The sequence below is a fragment of the Lithobates pipiens genome, unplaced genomic scaffold (assembly GCF_037356315.1).
Source record: "Lithobates pipiens isolate NorthernLeopardFrog02 unplaced genomic scaffold, aLitPip1_a1.2 Scaffold_30, whole genome shotgun sequence".
Taxonomy (NCBI): domain Eukaryota; kingdom Metazoa; phylum Chordata; class Amphibia; order Anura; family Ranidae; genus Lithobates; species Lithobates pipiens.
This window is the reverse complement of record NW_027507791.1, coordinates 161,481,312-161,505,844: the sequence shown is the minus strand read 5'-3', so window position 1 is coordinate 161,505,844 and position 24,533 is coordinate 161,481,312. Positions and strand designations below refer to the sequence as shown.

The 24,533-nt window shown below is 46.6% G+C and overlaps 1 protein-coding gene across 3 annotated transcripts in view; it reads left to right on the top strand.

Annotated features, from left to right (window-relative positions):
• Positions 1–1,854: 1,854 nt before the first annotated feature.
• The window catches only part of VTI1B (vesicle transport through interaction with t-SNAREs 1B), a 260,604-nt gene continuing 237,925 nt past the window's right edge, over positions 1,855–24,533 (top strand). The window contains exons 1-2 of one of the 3 annotated variants that reach the window (XM_077465040.1): positions 1,855–2,160; positions 7,466–7,524. In XM_077465040.1, coding sequence (XP_077321166.1) covers positions 2,064–2,160; positions 7,466–7,524 — 156 coding nt within the window. In that variant the 5' untranslated portion in view covers positions 1,855–2,063. The remainder of the gene's footprint in view (positions 2,161–7,465; positions 7,525–24,533) is intronic. The other 2 variants (XM_077465041.1, XM_077465039.1) reach the window with 2 other exon arrangements.

Genomic DNA, 24,533 nt, shown 5'->3' with positions numbered 1-24,533 from the left:
TCAGTGTCCTCATCCCTATCCCCGAGCTTCAATGTTCAGTGTCCTCATCCCTATCCCCCTGCTTCAATGTTCAGTGTCCTCATCCTTATCCCCGTGCTTCAATGTTCAGTGTCCTCATCCTTATCCCCAAGCTTCAATGTTCAGTGTCCTCATCCCTATCCGCGAGCTTCAATGTTCAGTGTCCTCATCCCTATCCCCCTGCTTCAATGTTCAGTGTCCTCATCCCTATCCCCGAGCTTCAATGTTCAGTGTCCTCATCCCTATCCCCCTGCTTCAATGTTCAGTGTCCTCATCCTTATCTCTGTGCTTCAATGTTCAGTGTCCTCATCCTTATCCCCCTGCTTCGATGAGGACACTGAACATTGAAGCATGGGGATAAGGATGAGGACACTGAACATTGAAGCAGGGGGATAGGGATGAGGACACTGAACATTGAAGCTCGGGGATAGGGATGAGGACACTGAACATTGAAGCTCGGGGATAGGGATGAGGACTTGAACATTGTAGCTCGGGGATAAGGATGAGGACACTGAACATTGAAGCTCGGGGATAGGGATGAGGACACTGAACATTGAAGCTCGGGGATAAGGATGAGGACACTGAACATTGAAGCTCCCGGATAGGGATGAGGACACTGAACATTGAAGCTCGGGGATAGGGATGAGGACACTGAACATAAAAGCTTGGGGATAAGGATGAGGACACTGAACATTGAAGCTCGGGGATAGGGATGAGGACACTGAACATTGAAGCTCGGGGATAGGGATGAGGACACTGAACATTGAAGCTCGGGGATAAGGATGAGGACACTGAACATTGAAGCTCGGGGATAAGGATGAGGACACTGAACATTGAAGCTCGCGGATAGGGATAAGGATACTGAACATTGAAGCGGGGGATAGGGATGAGGACACTGAACATTGAAGCTTGGGGATAAGGATGAGGACACTGAACATTGAAGCAGGGGGATAGGGATGAGGACACTGAACATTGAAGCTCAGGGATAGGGATGAGGACACTGAACATTGAAGCATGTAGCTCAGGATAGGCACTACAAGTCCCAGCAATGCAAAACCTTTTAGGTAACAAGGGAAGTATTAGTGTTGTAACGAACGGCCCAGTGTTTGTGTTCTGTGTAACATAACATCACTTCCGTAACATTATGTGATGGTTTCGCTGAACTGTATTGCCGAAACTATGTTGGAACACACGGCGCAAGTGTTTGGAACGCATCGCGCATGCGCAGTACGCAATTTCTGCCGGTGTTCTGCCTAATACAGTCCGGCCATCGATATGTGTCCGTTCCGTACTGCGCATGCGCAGTACGGAGCAGACGAAGCTTCGGAAAATCTCCGAAGCTGAACGGCGCCTGCGCCGTGAGTGGAGGAGGTAGCCCCACTATCCAAGCGGACATAGGGTTTAGAATTTTAGAGGGCCCCTCGCGGGCGAGCTTCGCTCGCCACGCTTCGGGCTCGGCCTCGCTGCGCTCGGCTCTTTTTTATTCTAACTCTATGTCCACTTGGATGGTGGGGATAGAACCTGGACTCACGGCGCAGGCGCCGTTCGTCCTCGGCAATTTTCGGAATCTGTGCTCCTGTGTACTGCGCATGCGCAGTACGCAGAGGACAGCATCTGATGGAGGACCCTAATTGACAAGACACCGGCAACGTCACTTCCGCAGCATCCTGTGATAGGCAGCAAAATGTGACACTACACCCTCTTCTCAGTGTATCCCTACTGTGGAGGAGTACCGGGTGGAGCAAGATGGCGGCGACGGAACGTCACTTCCATTACATATTCTGACGGGTCGCCATATCTGACGAAACACAGCATTCGGCAATGTAATCTTTCGCATAGCTTCTGACAGAGAGGGGTCGCTCTTTTAAACCGGAGTTCCTAGTGTCTACTCGTTTATCTTATAGGAAAGACGCTAGTGAGAGGTCATGTGGTACAACTGAGGCATTATCACGTGAGCGTAAACGGGACATGGTCACGTGAGATTTTTGGATATTGCTGTAAGAAGAAAAGCAAATCGATGTGGTTGATTATACCCATTTGCCCCAATGTCTTCTGAACACTTTGAGGCCATTCACGATTCTTTTAGAGTTCATTACGAACATTTGCAGAAGTTTCCCGAGAAGCTGAAGAATCTTAATGGCGGTAAATATACATTTATTGGGAGCGTTGTGAAAAGTTACAACTAAGATGTCAGTGTAAACATTTCTACGAAGTGATTGGTTACTTTTTGTGGGTGCAAATGTATTTAATACCAAAAGGATCGGGCTAATAGGATAGGTTCTGCTTGCTGTTTTCTTGTATTTATACTGTTTTAACATATTTGCTTACTATTTGGTGCAATTACTTTAGTGCCCTTTTATGCATCATCAGCAGGTGTCCTGTGGGTGAGAGCTGCCTGTGATTTTAGAGCTTGTTCGCATGAGCTGCTGAACGGTTGGCATTCTTCCAGTGCGTTTGTCTTCACTAGAAGAATGTCAGTCACTGATAGAAAACAAAATGTGTGTATTCTATGTGCCCTGTTCCTGCTGCAACTCAACCCAGAGTTGCAATAAAATGCACACATTCTATGTTTTATCACAGAGCAGAATCGCATGGTACCGTAGAGCAGTGCAACACACTGCTGGTGTATGGTGACATGAATGTAGAGTTACTTTGTGCACTTCACATAAATTTTGCACTAAAAATATAAGTTTAAAAAAAAAAAAAAAAAAAAAGCAGTGAAACTCACACCATGCCATCCCCTGCCACCAGCTCACTGTACCCAGAATGGAGAGCAGCCTGTACACTAAACTGCTGCTTTAAAACCTAAAAGTTGAGCCATGCTTTTACTTCCCCCCCCCCCCCAAACCGCTAACACCTTTAGCTGCAGAGGCAGCGTCTGGGGGTATACACATGCCGTGCTGATGCTTTGCTCTTCAGAAAGCAAAGAGAGAGACAGAACACAGCAGTGCAGAGTGGTGCCAAGTGCTGGGGCACTCACACTGGGGCGAGAGCGGTGTTGGCAGTAAAACTGAACTATTTTTAGCGTCGCTTTACCGCAGTTTTAGCACTAGCGGCCGTGAAAGGGTTAAAACCTCCGCAAAGCGCTGCTGCAGTATAGCTGCGCTGCCCCGTTGATTTCAATGGGCAGGAGCGGTGTAAACACAGCTCCAAAGATACTGCTAGGAGGACTTTTTTTTACAATCCTGCTAGCGAGCCGCTCCAGTGTGAAAGCCCCTGGGGCTTTCACATTGGAGAGACATAGCAGCTGTTTCAGGTTGGTTTGCAGGTGCTATTTTTAGCGCAATAACGCCTGCAAAACAACCCGGTGTGAAAGGGGTCTCAGGGAAATCCATAAAGTGTGTCGGCAACACTCTTCTTACATGCCTCTAAATGATAAATGTTGGCGCAGGCAAAAAATCCATATACAGTATTTTGGAAACCAGTACATGAATTTGGGCAGTCACCATGCAAATGAGGAACAAAAAAAACAACCTCTGCTCCAGGTGGATATAGTAATGGCTCGTGTCCCATTAGGCTTCACCCACCCAGCTTCAAAAATCCTCATCTGTACGACAGCTGCAGTGGTGGGGGAGCTCAGATACACTGAAGACAGAGAGTCAGTATGGACCATCTGGTCTCATTGTGCCTTTTTTATGTGGTGAAAGGAAAATTAAATCAGCTGCGCACCTTCACTAATTCAACAGAGTTATTGAACATGTGATGGACTGCCTGCAGGACAAGGACACAGACAAGGATGGAGGTAATGCATTTCACACTGACGTGCTTCTTGAAAATCTTTTTTTTGAAGAAGCACAATGTCGGTGTGCAAAGGTTAGACTTGATGGTCATAGGTCGGACTTGTGTCTTTTTTCAACCTCACCTACTATGTAACTATGAACGACTGCAACATACAGGGATGTACAATGTAATACTGACCTATAATCACACACATAGGTTGGAGTTTTGTCTGTTTAACCTCGCCAACTATGTAACTATGTATCATGTGACATGCGACAAGTCAAAACACATATCAGTGGGTGCCATCTTAATCTATGCTATCCAAGTCGCAGCGGAAAGAAAAAAAAAAAGGTTTCTTTGCTACTTTTCTGCAACATTGGTTCGACTTGAGTTCCTTAGACTGCAATGTTTTAAATCACAAAAGCTGCAAGGAACTCACAGGACTTTTGGGTCGCAGCAGTGTGAACCGAGCCCAAAGGCTAAGTTCGCCTTTCTGAACATGTTACACCCGTATTTAGGGTGTAACATGTTTGGCACCTACCCTTTCTCCATCCTGATCCTTCCCTGCGACAGCAGACAGGGAACCTTCTCCCTGCAGCTGCTGTCAAAATTTGAAAACGGCGTTCTGTGAATGCCTGAACTACTGTTAGCCATTGGGCTGGTGAGTACTCTGTTTCATTGATCTTCTTGCTCTCGGGTAACTGCCTGCCCATGTGGGAGGTACAGGCAGACCGTTATCCTGAGAGTCTGCAATAGATCGTGGGTGCAATGATTTGCAGGTTCCTAAAGAAGAAAAATAAACAATTTGCTTGCAAAAAATGTGCATTTATTTTGTTTTTTAAAAGATTTGCTTATCCTTTAACAGCCTTTGAAAGGTAAAGAGAAGAGGTGGAATGCTACACAGAGCACAGACATTTACTCTGTCTCTGTACCTCATCTTACAGTTGGTCTTTCATTAACTACAAAAGAGGGGGGGGGGGGGGTAATTATTTTTAATATTGTACGGTAATCGCACCATTTTGTAAAAGAGGCTTTATTAGGAACTACTTAATGGCTGTTACACACAGGCAGTTATTCTTTTGTTCAACCCGGTGGGCTTTCCAAAAAAAAAAAAGGAACACTCTGTACTAACTATCTAACTATACAATGTTAGCAAAGCGATCTTCCAGCTGACCTATTGTGTTTTGACAGGAGGATGGGCCCCCTCCAGAGCTCACCGGTCAGCACTCACAAGCCCTTGGCTGTAAGCGCTGATCGGATGGCAGTCGGCTGCTGGTTTCCGTGCATGCCCGTTTGACAGAAGCCCGGTGGGCTGCTGTACACAGTGGCCAAATGTCATCCGGTTTCTGTTAAACTGACCGATATTCAGCCAGTGTGTACCAGATTTAAATCTGCCTCACTGGTCTGTAAAGCTACCAAAACAGGTTGCAGGGATATTTTATTCTGGGGAAGCATATTTTAAAGGGTTCATGCCACCAGAAAAGTGTTATTGTTAAATTTCCCCCCTCTGTGTTCCAACGCCTGAAATAGTAAATGATGCTGGCTCAGCAGCATGGGAGTGTGTGTGGTCAGGTGAGTAGCACCACTCGGCACCAATGCTGGGCTAGAGTTTAAAGCGGAGCTTCACTGGGTTTTTTTTTTTTTTTTTTTTTTTTTTTGGGCAAACATTAACACAATCAAACATTGACACTTGCAAACTCACTGTTTTGGAGATTGAGCTTGCCCGATGTCCATTTTCGTTGTAAAGATCAACTTATATAAAATCTGTGCAGCCGTTTTCATCTTGTTTGTGGGCATGTGAAGCCCACAAGCATTTACTTCCTTGTAGAGGTCGACCGATATGGGTTTTTCTCTGGCCGATGCCGATATTTAGAAATCATGGCGGCCGATAGCCGATATATGATGCCGATTTTTTTTGGGCCGATATGTTAGGCCGATTTTATTTTATTTATTTTTTTCCTTATTTATTATATTATTTTTTTAATCCCCCTTGATCTAACACACCTTTCCCACTGGGGCGTTTTTCAGGCGCTTTTGGGCTAAAAATAGCGCCTGTAAAGTGCCTGCAAAATGGCTCCCCTGCAGTCTGTGTGAAAGACAGCGTGCTTTCACACTGAGGCGATGCGCTGGCAGGATCTTAAAAAAAAAAAAAAAGTCCTGCAAGCAGCACATTTGGAGTGGTGTATACCGCTCCTCCACCACTCCTGCCCATTGATATGAATGGGCACCACTGCCGAAGCGCATGCAATGCGATTTGGCAGCAGTGCTTCATGGGCGCATTTAACCTCTTCCTTGGCTGCTAGCTGGGTTATATGTGCCCCACTAGCAGCCAAATAGCACCGCTAAAATGATGGTAAAGAGCCGCTAAAACTTGCGTTTTACCATCAACGCCTGCCCGCTCCAGTGTGAAAGCAGTCTTCATAAGTGATACAGAAAATTTCTTACATTTAAACATTAAACAAAACAAAACCTCCAATCAGTTTACTTGTATGTATGATTTAGATTAAAAAAAAAAAAAAAAAACCTATATATTAAATAAAAACAGGTAGTCAAAACTTTTGGACAAAAAAATAAATAAAAGTGGGCTAACTTTACTGTTTTTATTTTATTTTTATTTTTTTCCCAAAAAAATGCATTTGAAAGACCTCTGTGCAAATGCCGTGTGGCATAAAATATTGCAACAACCACTATTTTATTCCCTAGGATCTCTGCTAAAAAAATATATATAATTTTTGGGGGGTCTAAGTGATTTTCTGGCAGAAAATACAGGATTTTTACTTGTAAGCAAGAAGTGTCAGAAAAGATTTAGTCTTTAAATGGTTAAACTGAGAACTTCTACACACTGAGATAACTTCATTCATTCAAGTGTAAACATTGTATCATTTTGTTCTTTTCTTGGCAGTCTGCCCAGAGAGGAGGAAAGTCTTTCTATGACGACTCAGGCAACTTACACTGACTTCTACAGAAGTCATTTCAAAGTCCCGCTGCAGTTCTAAATCGGCTTTTTATCAGCACAATCGGCCGATGCCGATTATTAAAAAAAAGGCAAATATCGGCCGATATATCGGCCGGCCGATATATCGGTCGACCTCTACTTCCTTGTTTTCTCGATGCTGAGCTACCAGCATTCTTTGCCCGTTCCCGCGCATGCTCAATAGTAGCTTTGTGGAGCGCGTAAAGTTAGTTGGTTGCCATCACAACGGGCGGAGGTAAACAACACAGACGGTCGTAATCGTGTCACTTCCGTTCTTCAAATCCCACGATAACTCGCGGCAGGCCTCCACAATGACTCCTGGGAACAATGACACAAGCTCCTAGGAGTCAGTGCGGCTTAAGGGAAATGACAAAATAGCCGCACAATACCCGCCCATATCGGCAGACTAGATGAACAGGAAGCAGAGAAGAACATCTGTAAAACACATGTACTTTAGGGAGAAAAAAAAACGTTTTTTATGTTGTTACATAAAACAGGGTGGAGCTCCGCTTTAACCACTCTCTAGTTCTGGGTGGATGTCATATGAGGTCTTCCCCAGAATGTGCCACACGCGCCCCAGGGGCCATGCTGCAGCACAATCTGTCACACAGTGGTTAACAGATCGGTGTACCGGCCCCCTGCCAGTACCATGGGATCCCTAGAACCAATCACAGCAGATCACATGACAATTGTACACAATGGATGTTCCACTCTTTTTATATAAAACTTTTAATTTATTTATTTTTTTCCTAGAGGAAAGAAAAAAGCTTCTTCAAGACTTTGATAAAAAACAGTTGGAAGCAAACGAAATGGTAATTATCACAATATGAATCCTGTTTACATTTTCTTATTATAGATATATAGAATCTTTATTTGGTTTTCAACAGTCCAAGTAACTTGCACCTGCTCATTGAGGAATACGTTTACACCATCCTTCTGCTACTGTCAGCTCACACACACATTCCTTACTAAAAAAAAAACCTCCACCTCAGTTCACCCACCTCACCTGGTATCCAGAAGAGTTCAGTACTCAGAGGTGTGTAGAAACTCATGCCAGTGGAGCCACTTCAAACTAAATTTGTCAGAAGAACCTTTCTCAGTAGACACCAGGACCTCCATCCATTTATTTTTGCCAACCATTGTGCCACCACAGGCCTTCACTTCACCAGGTTTCCAAGGCTATCGTCTTCCATACCTAGGCAAAAAGATGGGTTTCACAAAATTGGAAAGAAAGGTGAAGGAGTCTGAGAGAGTCTCTTTCAGTAAAGACTTTCTTGCAGATAGACCACATCACTCCTATAGTAGGATAGGACTTTATAACTGACGCTAATGCTGCTTAGCACCAAGGGAGAGTGGACAAAGGGACTGATATGGCTTGCTCTCAATAGTCATCCACTATTCTTAGGGACAATGTTCAGCCAGTGAAGAACCCTAGACAGGTAGCAAGCAGCCTGATAACAAGAAAGATCTGGAAATGCCATCCCACCCCCAGTTTTCAGTAGATCGAGGATCGCCTGTGATAGTCTAGGGCGGTGGTTCTCAATTCCTGTCTTCAGGACCCACTAACAGGTCAGGTTTGCAAGATAACTGAAATACATCACAGGTGATATCATTTGCTGCTCAGTGATTGCAGTATTCTAGTCTGCATCTCCCCATGGTAATACTTAAAATCTGGCCTGTACTGAGTCCCGAGGACAGGAGTTGAGAACTACTGGTCTAGGGGATTTATTGGCCCATAGAAGTTGGGCAAAAGCTCTATCCACCTGGTTCAAGAAAGATGGAATATGTGGACTTGAAGACCTTTTAAAATGTATAAAATTTGAGGCATAATATTCATTTTTAATATATTGCACCTGCCAAACAATAAAAAAAATCCCAGCTGCTCAAGTTTTCTAATCTGTTGAAAAAGGGGGAGAAAATGAAGCATGAATGTAAGGGCGACCTCTTTAAAAAGGTGTGTACCTAAATATCTAATTGAAACGTTTGCCTGCTTAAATGGAAAATCGGCCTTGAGAGGTCCTACTATAGCCACTGGGAGAGCGACATTCTGTGCCTCAGACTACTGGTTAATTTTATACATTTGATAGGGCACCAAATCTCTCCATCTTGGCCATCAAGTTTGGCAAAGTCACTACCTGGTTTGTTATAAAATAAATAAATAGGCATAGAAGAATAAAGATCAACGGTGGCAGGGGGCAACCTTTTATGGGTTTCATTTGTGATCTAAAATGGGGTAGATAAGTGTCCATTCACCTTGACCTGTGTGGTAGGATGAGAATATATTGCCTTGATCCAAGCCAACATCCTATTACCCAGCTCCAGGTGAGCCATCATCCCCTCCATTAACTTTCAGTTCGCCCGATCCAAAGCCTTTTCAGCATTGGTAGATAGCAATTGTGACAGGAGTTGATTTGGGCAGAGGGCTTGTGGAACCCAGCTTACCTTAGAGAGGTCAGGAAACTCCTTGTCCAGCTCCCCTGGCCCCTCCTATGTGTAAGTTACCCTGTGTCTTTTAGGGACACAGGATGACTGAGAACCCCAGTCAGGTCTGCACTAACCAGACTCGCCGCACAATCACCCCAGACCCAGCATTTCCTTTTACCCCTTTTTATCCTGGGTTCTATATGTGTGGTTTTTGTTTAAAAGAACTTATATTCACCGACCGACACAGCTCCTTTCTGTAACTAAATGGGTTGTATAGCCTGCCATTAGGAGAAACTAGGCATAATTGTTACACAATACACAGAACTTTAATCCCGTCCCATGGGGGCAGGCCCCGTGCTATCTACCCTTTCCACTGCTCCTAGCAGCTTCAGTTTTTATTTTGCCTAGCAAGGAGAATGACCTAGGAAACCCTGCGGGCCTCTCGGTCCATGTTTTTGCTGAAGGTTTGCTGCTTTTTGATCAAGATGAGAGATCCTGAGATCTTCTATCAACTGCCGGCTGGGTGACAGACTGGTTAATGAAATCCTTGTAGTCTCCCCAGTTCGGCCATCAAGCGTGAGCAGGCCGCAGCTATGGCTCGGCAGGCCACGCCATACCTCATGCTCCAGAGGTGGTCTGTGAGCTTTTAATGCTCCGGGCTACTGATGTCTGGATCACAGTATACCAGGCCAGTAACCTTCCCTGTAACTGCACAGGAGTTGGCTACCACGGAATGTCTCCCAGCTCTTCGGGACTGGTAGGCTCTCCCTCTCTCAATTCGGGGGCCACCTCACCTCCTTATCTTCTCTCCCAAGTCCCTATCACCCCTCCTTCCACCCTCTGAGGTGGGTGTCTGCATGCGCTGCGGGCTGTGTGTGTGTCTCGCTGTTTCTCACCTGTGGGGCTCTGTTCGGTTGCTGTTCGGTCCTGGTCCAGGTCTGGGGGTCCAAAAAAGACAGTTTTTGTGGACGATGTCTGTGTGTCAGCAGGCAGTTCGTTTTTATTTTTTGCTCTTTTCACCTCATGGTGCTGTTCCGGCGGCCATCTTGGATTTGGGAAAGCTATGGATTCCCCTGGGGAGCTTCAACAGCCATTTTCCCTGGGATTCCTATGGATTACATTGGCAGCCATTTTGTGAAAGCCAAAATGCTTTCTTCACCGCTGGCCTCTTGTGACAGCTTGCAATGTGCTTTCTCGTCACTTACTGTATTCCCTGTGTGTGAGGGACACTGGATGACTCTGTGTGGAATGCTGAAGCTGTTCTGCAGTCCGTTGCACCGCTGTTAGAGCTACTGCTGCTGACACAGTTTTTTCTCCACTCTGCATCTAGGAACCTCCTAGGGACTACAGGCACTGTTGTTGGCATTCACAGAACAACCCAGGGTGGTGAGTCTAGTGCTAAGCACCCCCCCCCACATGGTGGCAGCAGGAGGGTGGGACCTTCACTGTCCTAAAGTCCCCTTGCGGGCGGCAGACAGGATAGGGTCAGCATGGCTTCAGAAACTGGTGTTTCTTCCCCCGAAATCCAGGCTATAGCAACCGGGTCACCTGCGGTTAGTGTGGTCCGCATGGACATCCTGATGACTTTCTGGACTCCTATGTTGCTAAGATGGAGGCGGCACGTGGCAGGAAAGGTGCACGCAAGAGGTCCCTGCCCCCCCCCCCCTCTGGGAAAAGCTCTGATGCAGACTCGGGCCCTGCTGCGGCTGGAAACCTCTGCTCTGACCTATCAGACGTGGCTGACCAGGACCGATCGGACAGTGAGGATGATTCCCCGTCTGGGTCCAGGCGCGACAAGGTGCTTGTTGGAGCACTTATCACAGCTGTGCATGATACCCTGAAGATTCAGGAGCCAGCGGATTCCTCTGCTGATGTACTGGTCCCTTTTGGGTCCCACAAGCTAGCACGTTCACCTAAGATGTTCCCATATTTGACTTATTTTGACACATTCATCTACAGGGAATGGGGTCGCCCGCAACTGACCTTTTCGGTCCCTAAAAACTTGGCGGTGCGCTACCCCTTTGAGGAAAGCCTTCTCAAAAAGTGGTCGGCTCCTCTGGTCGTGTACCCCCCAGTGTCTATGTTAAATAAAGTAACCACGATTCCGGTTGAGGGGATCCCACGGACAGGAAGGCCGAAGCAGTGGCTCGTTCCTTGTTTACGGTTGTGGGGTAAGCCGTGCGTGCTGTACTGGCATCCGCACTGATGTCAGACACTGACTGAGTGGGCAAAACCTTTGCACCGCGAATTGGGAGAGCAGAATGCCTCCCCTGTCTGTGTGGAGTTAGCAGACCAACTAGTGCATGTCCTTAAGTATGTTTGTGGCGCGGCTCTCGATACGCTCCCTCTGTTATCCAGGGCCTCAGTGTCAGTTGTGGTGCTGAGGCACCTTATTTGGCTGAAATGCTGGTCCGCTGACCAGGCATCCAAGAAAGCCCTGACGGATCTACCCTTCCTTGGCGACTTTGGAGCCTCGTTGGATGACATTATTAAAAATGCCACGGGTGGTAAGAGTACACTACTCCCACAAGCCAGGAAGGCTAAGGAGCCACGCCGCAGGCAAGGGCCCTCCTTTTCCGCTCACAAGCGGCTTTTTCATCCACCTGGTGCTTCTGCAAAATGACCCCAGCCCGACAGGACGCCCACGGACGGTCAGAAGCGTCCCTGGAACCGCAAGCCTAACAAGCCTGCGAACAAAAGTGCTACCGCACGAAGGTCTGCCCCCACCCACATCTCGGGTGGGGGGTCGCCTTTGGGAGTTTGCAGCCTGTTGGACCTCACGGTTATCCGACCAATGGGTCCGCGACCTGATTTCTACAGGCTACAAGATAGAGTTTCTCTCTTGGCCGCCAAACAGATTCTTCCCCTCCAGCATACCCGTGTCCCCGGTTCGCCGGGAGGCCCTGTTAGGGACAGTGAGGGACTTGCTGAATCAGGGGGTGATCGTACCAGTTCCGGAATCGGAACGCTTCCAGGGGTTCTACTCCAATCTGTTTGTGGTTCCCAAGAAGGAAGGGGTATGTCCAATCTTGGACTTGAAAGCCCTCAATCACTTTGTAAAGGTGCAGAGGTTCAGAATGGAATCAGTTCGCTCAGTAGTCGCTGCACTCCATCAAGGGGACTTCTTGGCATCCTTGGACATTCAGGATGCCTACTTGCACATACCCATATGCCTTCGGCATCAAAAGTTTCTGCGTTTGGCAGTCGGGGAAGCCGATTACCAGTTTGTGGCTCTTCCCTTTGGCCTGGCATCAGCCCCCCCGAGTCTTTACCAAAGTACTGTCTCCAGTGTTGGTGTTGTTGAGACAACGCGGGATCGCGATCGTGGGTTTCCTAGACGATCTCCTCCTGAGAGCTTCTTCCGCCTCAGAGTTAGAGGAGGATGTGGCATTCACCTTGCAGACCCTGCAAGCATTTGGGTGGCTGTTGAACCTAAAGAAGTCGGTGGTGGTTCCCGACTCAGCGTCTGGAGTACCTGGGGTTACTATTGGACTACAGGGAAGCAAGGGTTTTTCTCCCCTCAGACAAATTGCTGGATCCAGGAGAATGGGCATTGCATCCGGAGATATTCAGGCGGCTGTGCCTGAAATGGGGCACACCAGATGTGGATCTATTGGCCTCCCGTCTCAATCGGAAGGTGCCGAGATTCGTGTCCAGGACAAGAGATCCGTGGGCAGACGCGTCAGCTGCGCTGGTGGCTCTGTGGGATCAGTACTAGCTGATCTACGCATTTCCTCCGCTGAAACTTGCCATTTCTGCTTCGCAGAGTGGAAGCCGAGGGGATTCCATTAATCCTGGTTGCCCCTGATTGGCCTCAGCGGGCCTGGTACGCTTCCTGGCGACTGCCTTTGAGAGAGGACCTCCTATCTCCAGGTCCAATCCTTCACCCTGCTTTACCATCGCTGGCTTTAATGGCCTGGCTATTGAAAGCCAGGTATTGAGGAACAGGGGTCTGTCGGACTCGGTGATTCCAACTATACTGAGGGTGCAGAAATCTTCTTCCAGGAAGATATACCATCGTGCTTGGAAGGCCTACAGCTCCATGTGTGAGGAGAAAGGGTGGCATCCGTGCTGTTTCTTCAGCAAGGTGTAGACCAGAGGTTGGCGTTGAGCACCATCAAGGGGCAGATTTCAGCTCTGGCTGTCTTTTTTTTTTTTTTTCAAAGACCCCTGGTGTTTCGCTCATTAGTGAGTACCTTTTTGTGCAAGGGGTGTGACATGTAGTTCTCCGGTGCGTCCTCCGTTTACCTCCCGTGGGATTTGAACCTGGTGTTGTCGGCGCTTCAGAAGCCACCGTTTGAGAATATCAGGGAGATTCCTCTGCTGACCCTTTCACAGAAGGTGGTCTTTCTGGTGGCCATCACAGCGGCCTTGTCCTGCAAGTCGCCTTATCTGGTCATCCACAGGGATAAGGTGGTGTTGCGTCCGGAACCGCCCTTTCTACCTAAGGTGGTCTCAGCCTTTCATATCAATGAGGACATTGTATTGACATCATTGTGTCCTAATCCGAAGCACCCTAAGGAGGTGGCCCTTCACGCTCTGGATGTGGTTAGGGCTCTGAAGGTGTACTTGTCTGCGACAGGTTCCTTTCGGAAGTCAGACTCACTGTTTGTTTCGGTGGCTGGTCCTAAGAAGGGCATGGCGGTCTCGTCGGCCACCATTTCCAGGTGGATCAGACAGATTGTAGTCCAAGCCTATGCCTTGAAGGGGCAGGTGCCTCCCTTTCCAGTCACGGCCCACTCTACAAGAGCAATCGGAACGTCTTGGGCCTTCCGACACCAAGCGTCTGTCGCTCAGGTGTGTAAGGCGGCGACCTGGTCGTCTGTCCATACGTTTACCAAGTTCTACAAGGTAGACGTCGGTGCATCGGCTGATGCCTGTTGGCTGCAAATTTTTGCAGGCGGCCGTGTAGTTGCAATTGAATTTTTTTCCTGTGTGTTTGTTTGTGTTTTTTTTTTTTTTTTTTTTTTTTGATAAAAACGCAGTATTATTTTGGTTTTATGCCCTGTTGCATTACTTCTGCGATGTTGCGGTCTTGGGGATCACTCCTGTTGAGGATACCCGGTTATATAGTGGTGTTTTTCCACACACTGCTGTTTTTTTGTGGGTTTAGTTTCACTAGTTCCCACTTGCCATGGTGGATGACGTTTTTATGCTGTTTTCCCCACCCCTCGTTTGGCAGTGCTTAGGGACGTCCCATTTAGTTAGAGAGGAGCTGTGTCAGTCGGTGAATATAAGAAAAAATAGGATTTTTTTTTGTACTCGCCGTAAAATCCTTTTCTCTGTAATTCGCTGACTGACACAGCACCCACCCCACCTCCTTTTTTTTCTACGTTTTATACTGCTTGTTGACGTACTGAAGCTGCTAGGAGCAGTGGGAAGGGTTGATAGCACGGGGCCAGCCCCCATGGGGTGGGGTTAAAGTTCTGTGTATTGTGTAAAAAAATGTCCTAGTTTCTCCTAATGGCAGGCTATACAACCCATTTGGTTACAGAGAGGATCTGTGTCGGTCAGTGAATTACAGAAAAAAGGATTTTACAGTGAGTTTAAAGAAATCCTATTATTCTGCCCTGTGTCATTATGCATAGAAGGGGGATTGTCCCCTGAGTGTATTATCTCTTTGTGCCTGTGTTTGAATAAATAATCTTATGTTTTGTTACCACCCTACACTGATGTCTTGACAAGTGACTGGGTGGGCTAAGGGATCTTAGATTGTGCTGGTACCAGACAAGGGACGCTTATACGACGGACAGGGGTCTGTCACAGTAATATTTAATGGTGTAGAACTGAAATGAGCAGCATGAATCGCAATTAACGCCTTAATTGGATTATCTCTAGCCTCTCTGGAAGGGACAAAGCCCACCTGGTCCAAATTAATAATATTTGTGATGTTGGGTCACAATCTTGATGCTACAACTTTGTAACAAATATAAGATCTAAATTCCAAAGAGAGATGAACCTATAGTTCTATAATCTATAGTACTTTGGGTTCCTTTCTCTCCTTTAGAATGATGGAAATATAATCTGTGTATCAGTGGGGAAGGAAGAGCCAGATCCAATGGCGTTAAAAGTTCTAACAAAGTATGGCGTAAGAATCTGAGCGCAAGTTTTATAATACAGTAGAGTAAAGCCGTCTGGTCCTGGTGTGTTACCACTCCTCGTCTGAGAAATAGCCTTAAGAAATTCATCAGATGTGAGTGGGGACTCCAGGTCTACCCTGACTTCCGAAAGGGAGAGGAGTAAGAGCAGAAGGGGACAATATTATAATGTTTCAATACTTCTGCAATCACTAAACTAGTTGTGACTTTAGTACCTGTATGGTTAATTTTGGAGATGTATCTGCAGGTCTGTTAAACCCGGAAAGCCCTAGCAAGAATTTTACCACATTTGTTGCCATGTTCACAAAATGTTTTTTTGCATTTGGCAAACATCCCCTTGATTCTATACAAGAATAGTAACCTTAGGGGTTCCCGTTTGTGCACTAAGTTCTACTAAGACCAAGCTAGCAAGGCATTGCTTATGGAACATTTTCAATCTGTTTATTTCTCAGAAGACAGTCTATTTGTTCTGTCGTCCGTTTCTTATAATGTGTTCCCAGGTTTATAAAAGTCCTCCTTTTATATGTTTTATGTGTTTCCCCTTAAACCATGGGATCACATTCCGGGGAGTCATTAATTATTCATTTGACTGCTTTCACACTGAGGCGCTTTGCAGGAGCTATTTTCTTTTATCATACATCATAGGACACAGAGCCTCAAGTATTAGTGGGTTATGGGCCTACCTTCAGGTGTTGACACTGGTATAACCAATACAGGAAGTTGACTCCCCCATATAACCCCTCCTCCTTGCAGGAGTACCTCCCAGTTTTTTTTGCCAGTGTCTAAGGTGTTGGTCACGAGTGAAGATGTGCTCCGAGGAGCCCCTAGAGGGATCCATGATGGATTTAAAGAACCTCCATGACAGATCCATCCTTGCCGCTGAGGCCATAGGATGGTACCTGGACCTCGGTTCAAGAACGAGGTTTTTGCCTGTAACGCTTCTCTCTGAGAGCTGGACCCTAGGAACCAGGACTCTTTTTGGTCTTGTCACATTTCCTAAAGATGACCTGAGGGGTGCTATACAAGGCCCAAAGGAGCAGAACCCCTTTTAAAAGGGCCCCAGACTTTGAGCGTGTTTAAACGCAGCCAGCTGTGATGGGTGAAGTTTGGATCTGCTGTCTCGGCAGCATACTGCAGTGAGGACAAGGTAGGGGAAAAGGCTGTGCTTTTTCCTTCATGTATCATTTATGCCTAAAGTGTGTCTCTTTGAGGGGACTAAAAATTTGCACACCTATGCATGCCTTGCGCTGTCTGTCTATCTATCTATCTAATATAATTTCCCAGCGGATGGCAAAAACTTTGGAGAAAGGCTATGTGTTTTTTTTTTTTTTTTTTTTTTTTTCTTTATGCACCTTGGTGCAATGCTGGCAGTTGCTGGGGATAAAAAAAAAGGGAGAAAGATGGGCAAAGATGGGGATCTGCTGTCAGAACACCCCCCCCCCCTCTCTTATAGTGCGTCCTACTTACTTTCCTGTGTCTGTGAAGAGGCACAGGGCACTGTATTGCTGGTATTGCAGCTGACCGATGCTCTCCCTGCATATGGGGGCTTGCGTGTGAACTAGCCAGATTGAAGGAAAGGGTGGCTCGGCGGGAGGACACAGGGGCGTGGCTGTAGGGTCACATGACGCTGCTATGTATGGACGTAGGCGTCCATTCACACAGCATTTGACAATGAAGGGGGAAGCCCTGAGGACGCCTAACAGGTCCACCTGAGGCATACATACATACGTACATACGTACATACATACATACATACATACATACATACATGACACTCCACTCGTCCACTGAAGAGAGGAGTCTGTCAGACATCAGAGCACTGGACACGTAAAGGTGTAAAGCAGGTATTTCCAGTACAGGAAAAAACTATTGTGTCTTAGCAGCAAGAGTACTGTTGTTATGATGACTTTGTTTTGCTAGAAATATTCTCAGGCAAATAATAGTTCTGTGTACCTCTGCTTTTGTACTTAGCATTATGTCTTCCGGACCTACCATAAAGGTACCTAAGGTGTCACCCCCCAGGTCCTGGGAACCCCAGTCATGCCTCCATACTGTCATCCTCTTCAGAGAGATCAGACATGGCAAGCCAGGGCGAGTCATTGCAAGCTAGCGGTGGTGCAACTGCTTCACACACTTCAGCCCCTGTATACGTGACTGAAGAAGCACTTTTTCTTCTGCCCTGCAGGGCTTAGAAGGAAGATTAGTGACTTTAATCGCATCCTCCATCCAAGTGGATAGGAAACGTCCTAGATCCCCTCCCCCACCTTAGACTCTTTAGAGTCAGTGGAGGGACCAAAAGAACTATGGGGACAAGGTGAGGTATTGCCCTCAGAGGATCGGGAAGAAAAACCAAGCCGATTATTCCTCTGCAGAGGAAACAATACTTGAAGTTTCAGCTTCACAATCTGAAGTACAGAGCCTTACAGAGATGGTCCGCTCCACTTTCATGCTACCCTTAACAGAGTTCGCTGAAGGTCCGGTCTCCTCCTTGGGTTCCCTGAAACCTTTACAGCCTTTACATGCATTTCCCGTACACGCATTACTAGAGAAGCTTATTTATTCTGAATGGGATCATCAGGATAAACATTTTTCCCCTCCAAAGAGATTCTCTAGTCCAGGGATATGCAATTAGTGGACCTCCAGCTGTTTCAGAACTACAAGTCCCATGAGACATAGCAAGACTCTGACAGCCACAATCATGACACCCAGAGGCAGAAGCATGATGGGATTTGTAGTTTTGCAACAGCTGGAGGTCCACTAATTGCATATCCCTGCTCTAGTCTCTATCCTATGGAGGAAAAGTTCACTAAGAGATGGAAGGTTCCAGCAGTGGATGCTGCGATTTCCAACGTGAACAGAAGTTTAACTTGTCCAGTGGACAATGCACATGTGCTTAAGGAGCCAACAGATAAAAAGTTGGAAGGTCTGTTAAAAACCTTTTTCCATAGCAGGGACCATTACTCAGCCTGCAATAGCAGCTATAGGCATCTGTCAGTCCTTAAAGGACCAATTTACAGATGCTCTCAAAGAGCTTCGTGCACAACAAGCTCAGGAGTTGGCCGAGCTACCTAGGGTATTATGCTTTGCCATAGATGCTATAAAAGATTCTATTCACCAGGCTTCATGCCTGGCGCTTGTACCTTATACACATGTGAAGGACCCTTTGGTTAAAGGGTTGGTCAGCTGAAACACCTTGTAAGAACCTTCTAACTAGTTTCCCCTTTAAGGGAGAACGACTATTTGGCAATTAGTGTGGATAAATACATTCAAACTATTTCCAGTGGAAAGAGTACTCTTTTGCCAGTCAAAAGAAAATATAAACGTCCTTTGTTTTAAACAAACTTTTTTCCCCTACGCCAAGGGCATCCACATCTAGGCAGGGGCGACGGCCTCCACAGTCAGACTCTACGTGAAGATCCCAGGGTCAAACCCAGGCACAAAGAAGACTTGGGGCCGCAAGCCTGCAAAGCAGAACACCAAAGCCTCATCATGAAGCGGCATCCCCCCCCCCTCACCAAGGTGGGGGGAAGACTTCTAAGGTACTCAGAAGTCTGGCAAGAGGAGATTCAGGACAAATGGACTCTCTCCACAGTATCCCTAGGATACAAGCTAGAATTTTGAGAGTTTCACCCGTCCCGTTTTCTGAGATCAAATGTTCCCAGGAATCCAGGCAAAAGGCAATCCCTATTACAAGCATTAGACCAATTATTGGCTCAAGGGGTGATCATACAGATTCACAAACAAGAGCAAGGTTTGGGGTTCTACTCAAACCTATTTACGGTGCTAAAGCCAAATGGGGATCAGACCAATTTTAGATCTACGGAATCTAAATCCGTTCCTGAGGATCCGCTCCTTTCGCATGGAGTCAATCAAATTAGTTGTTTCTATTCTACAAGGAGGAGAACTTCTGGCATCCATCGACATCAGAGATGCATGTCTGCATGTCCCTATATTTCTTCCTCACCAGAGGTTTCTGCGCTTCGAAGTAGAAGAAAAGCACTTTCAGTTTGTAGATTTTCCCTTCGGGCTTGCTACAGCACCCCGGGTATTCACAAAAGTACTAGCCCCACCTCTAGCCAGGTTAAGGGCACAGGTCATAACTGTCTTGGCTTATTTGGATGATCTGTTGTTGATAGACCAGGCAGTGGCTTGCTTGAAGCAAGGCGTAGCTGTTACAAGCAGTTACCTGGAAGGCCCGGGTTGGATTCTCAAGAAGAAGTCCTCCCTAAAGCCACTAAAGAGGTTGGAGTATTTGGGCATGATCATAGACACAGCCCAGAAAAGGGTCTTCTTGCCTCCCGCAAAGATCAGCTCCATACAGGAACTAGTGAGGATGATCAGGTCAAGGAGAAATCCTTTAATCCGCCTTTGTATGAGGTTGTTGGGGAAGATGGTAGCTTTATTCGAAGCAGTTCGCAATGCCCAATTCCATTCAAAACTGTTTCAAAACAGTATCCTATTTGCTTGGAACAAGATGATTCAAGCTTTAGACTTGCCAATGCGGCTGTCCCCAAGAGTGTCCCAAAGCCTCAATTGGTGGTTACTATCCCGGAAACCTGCTGAAGGGAAAATCCTTCAGACCAGTTATCTGGAAAATAGTAACAGATGCCAGCCTTTCAGGCTGGGGAGCAGTGCTAGAAAGGACGACTGTCCAGGGACAATGGTCAAGAACCAAAAGAGCGTTGCCCATCAACATCCTAGAGATTCGGGCAGTAATATCTGGCTCGAAGGACCTGGACCTCCAGGTTAAAGAATTGTCCTGTCAGGATCCAATCCGACAATGCCACGTCTGTGGCATATATCAATTACCAAGGGGGCACCAAGAGTCTCTCAGCTCAGAGAGGTGAACCAGATTCTAACTTGGGCAGAAGAGAATGTCCCATGCCTATTGGCAGTTTTCATTCCCAGGAGTAGAGAATTGGCAGGCGGACTATCTGGGTCGCCAGCAGTTATTCCTGGGGGAATGGTCTCTTCACCCGGAAGATTGGGGACTCCAGACGTATATCTTCTGGTGTCCAGATTCAACACAAAGATGGTCAACTTTGTGTCCAGGACAAGGGACCCACTCGCATACGAAACAGATGCGTTGGTGACCCCGTGGGATATGTTTTCACTGATCTATGCATTTCCCCCGATTCAGTTGCTGCCACGACTTCTTTGCAGAATCAAGCTGGAAAGAAAGTCAGTGATACTGGTAGCACCAGCATGGCCCAGAAGGTCATGGTACGCAGAGATCGTAAACATGGCAGTGGAGGGTCCATGGCTCCTCCCACTAAGGCCAGACCTGCTATCTCAGGGGCCGATATTCCATCCTACTTTATGAACGCTAAATTTAACGGCTTGGCTATTGAGACCCACATTTTGAAGAAATGGCTTTCCAGGTCAGTTATCTCTACTTTAATATATAGCTCTAGAAGCTGGCTTCCTAGCATTAATCCGAGTCTGGAAGACTTATGATTCTTGGTGTGAATCCAGGGGTTGACACCCTTGGAGATATATTTTATAGGCAGAATTCTTGCCTTTCTACAGTTAGGTGTAGAGATGAAGTTGGCCCTGAGTACTATTAACCACTTTCAGACCGGACCATTTTGCTGGTCAATGACCAGAGGTCTTTTTACAATTTGGCACTGCGCTGCTTTAACTGGTAATTGCGCGGTTATGCAATGTTGTACCCAAACAAAATTTGCGTCCTTTTTTTCCCACAAATAGAGCTTTCTTTTAAAGGTATTTGACTGACTCTGCAATTTTTATTTTTTGCGATATAAACGTAAAAAGACCGCAAATTTTGAAAAAAAATGATATTTTCTACTTTTTGTTATTAGAAAAATCCAATAAACTCAATTTTAGTCATACATTTAGGCCAAAATGTATTCAGCCACATGTCTTTGGTAAAAAAAAAAGTCAATAACTGTATATTTATTGGTTTGCGCAAAAGTTTTCACATCTACAAACTAAGGTACGTTTTCTGGAATTTACACAGCTTTTAGTTTGACTGGCTATCTCATTTCTTGAGGTGCTAAAATGGCAGGGCAGTACAAAACCCCCCCAAATGACCCCATTTTGGAAAGTAGACACCCTAAGGAAATTGATAAGAGGCATGTTGAGCCCATTGAATATTTTATTTTTTTGCCTCAAGCGATTGAATAATGACAAAAAAAATATTATTTTTTTTTTTTTTTACACAAAGTTGTCACTAAATGATATATTGCTTGCACATGCCATGGTTTATATGTGGAATTGTACCCCAAAATACATTCTGCTGCTTCTCCTGAGTACGGGGATACCACATGTGGTCGACTTTTTGGAAGCCTAGCCGCGTACGGGGCCCCAAAAACCAAGCACCGCCTTCAGGATTTCTAAGGGCGTAAATTTTTGAGTTCACTCCTCACTACCTGTTACAGTTTTGAAGGCCATAAAATGCCAAGATGGCACAAAACCCCCACAAATGACCCCATTTTAGAAAGTAGACACCCCAAGCTATTTGCTGAGATGCATGTTGAGTCCATGGAATATTTTATATTTTGCCGCAAGTTGCGGGAATATTACAAACTTTTTTTTTTTTTTTTTTCACAAAGTTGTCACTAAATGATATATTGCTCACGCATGCCATGGGCATATGTGAAATGACACCCCAAAATCAATTCTGCTGCTTCTCCTGAGTACGGGGATACCACATATGTGGGACTTTTTGGGAGCCTAGCTGCGTACGGGGCTCCGAAAACCAAGCACCGCCTTCAGGCTTTCTAAGGGCGTAAATTTTTGACTTCACTCCTCACTACCTATTACAGTTTTGAAGGCCATAAAATGCCAAGATGGCACAACCCCCCCCCCCCCCCCCCCCCAAATGACCCCATTTTGGAAAGTAGACACCCCTAAATTTAGGGGTACACTAGTGAGACTCGCAGGTAAAAAAGCACCTAGGCTGTCAGCGACTGTATCAAAACGCTACAAAAAAAACTGTTAGCGATCGCAGGGATCAGGCCTGACTCTGCGAACGCTGCAGTTATGTGTGTTGTTTTGTAAGTGACAGTGATCGATCGATACTGCACTTGGGTGGGCTGGTCTGGGCTTGGCGGAGGGGCTAAACGCAGGTGCTAGCAGGTATCTGGGCTGATCCCGCTAACAATGCGTTTTGGGAAACCTAAACTGCTGGCGACGCTAATATAGATCTGATCAGATACTATATTACTAAGGGAGGTGTATGCTTTGCGCGTGGGTGTTAGCGGTACTGGCACTAACCTGACGCTGCCTGGGGCGTCGCAGACCTTATCTGACCCTCAAACTTATATCACCCGCCGGGTGACCAGGGGGTTAAACCTTTATTAGGTAATAATGGCGGGTGCCCTGAAACTATAAAAAAATAACTAACCAACCAGCGTCACCTGTAACAGTTATATGGTGATCACTGGTGAAAGGGTTAACTAGGGGGCAATCAGGGGGCTTTATGCGGTAGTATATGGGGGTCCCTGGCGCTATAAAAAGCTGCGGCGAACCTAAATACCTACCTGCCTAACTAGCGTCACCTGTGACACTAATACAGCGATCAGAAAAACGATCGCTTATTAGGCTGGGTTCACACTGGAGCGATGCGGGAACGCCACAAATCTGCGGCGGGTTCCCGCATCACACTGCCCTATGCGAACTGCTGGGAGTGTCAGTGAAATGTTAATGACACCCCCAGATCAGTTCGCATATCGCAGTGCGATCTGCAAACTCGGACAGGAATCGGATCGCATGGTGTGAACACCCATGCGATCCGATTCTGCTGCGGACCAAAAAAAGGGTCCCGTGCGAGTCTGCAGCGGGTGCGGCGGGTGCGACGCGAATTCAGCCATACTATCTGTATGGCTGAACTCGAATCGCACAGAGATCGGATGTGATTGCACTGCAGTGTGGTGCGAATCACATCCGTTCTCATAAACCGCTGCAATGTGAACCCAGCCTTAGTGACACTGGCGACGGGGGGTGATCACGGGGTTAAACCTTTATTGGGGGGTTAGGGGGGTACCTTAGAACTAAAGGGGGCTAACCCTAACTGCCCTAACAGTTATTACAGTCACAAATGACACCAATGCAAAAAAAATAAAAAATGCAACTGGTGTCACTGTGACTGGGGGTGCAGGGGTGATTGGGGGGGGGGGGGGTGAAGGGGGGGTGAGAGTGTGCCTGGCATGTTCTACTGTATTGTGTAGTGTTGGTGCAACTCACCGATCCTCTCCTCTTTCCTCGGTGCCGGAACGAAAAATACCGACACGGAGGAGAGATTACATCACTTCCTCTGACTGTGTTTACATTACAGGAGAGGAAGTGATGTCACGCTTCACTTCCATTCGTCAGGAGCGATCGCAAGGGGGTGGCCATGAACGAATGGCCGCCCCCTCATCCCGGATCGCTCCTGAACGGATACCGACCGCCGTTGGCACCGGGGGGGGGGGGGGCGATCGGGCCCCCCACCCGCGGGAAGGCAGGGACGTACATGTACGCCCATATGCCTGCCCGTGCCATTCTGTCGACGTACATCGTCGTGCGGCGGTCGGCAAGTGGTTAAGGGCCAAGTCTCAGCCTTATCAATTCTATTTCAAAGACCGATTGCTACGCATTCTTTGGTCCGGGGGTTTCATGCAAGGAGTGCTGCGGATTAATCTGCCAGTTAAATCCACCTTAAGCCCTTGGGACTTAAACTTTATTTTGTCTGTGTTACAAAAACAGCCATTCGAACCGTTACAGCAGATTCCTTTAGTCCTTTTGACAAGGAAGCTGATATTTTTTGTTGCTATATCCTCAGCAAGGAGGGTGTCCGAATTGGCTGCTCTTGTAAGTAGCCATATTTAATTATTGAGGACAGGTGGTGTTACACCCTCGTCCAGATTTTTTGCCAAAGGTGGTTTCAGGCTTTCATCTGAATGAAGATATTGTCCTGCCTTTCGTTTTTCCCAAGACAAGCTTCCAGGGAAGAAAAGTCACTACATTGTCTTGATGTAGTGAAGATCTATTTGAAGAAAACTGCTCAGATTCGTGAGACTGACGTCTTATTAATTTTGCCAGAGGTTCCTAACAAAGGACAGGCAGTGTCAAAATCCACTGTCGCTAAGTGGATTCGGCAAGTTATAGTTCAAACGTATGATTTAAGGGGAAAGATTCCCCCTTTTCAAGTTAAGGCGCACTCTACCAGAGCGGTTGTTGCTTCTTGGGCAGTACATCACCAGGCCTCCATGTCTCATATCTGCTAGGCCGCTACTTGGTCTTCAGTACATACATTTGCAAAATTTTATCAAGTGGATGTAAGATGGAATGAGGAT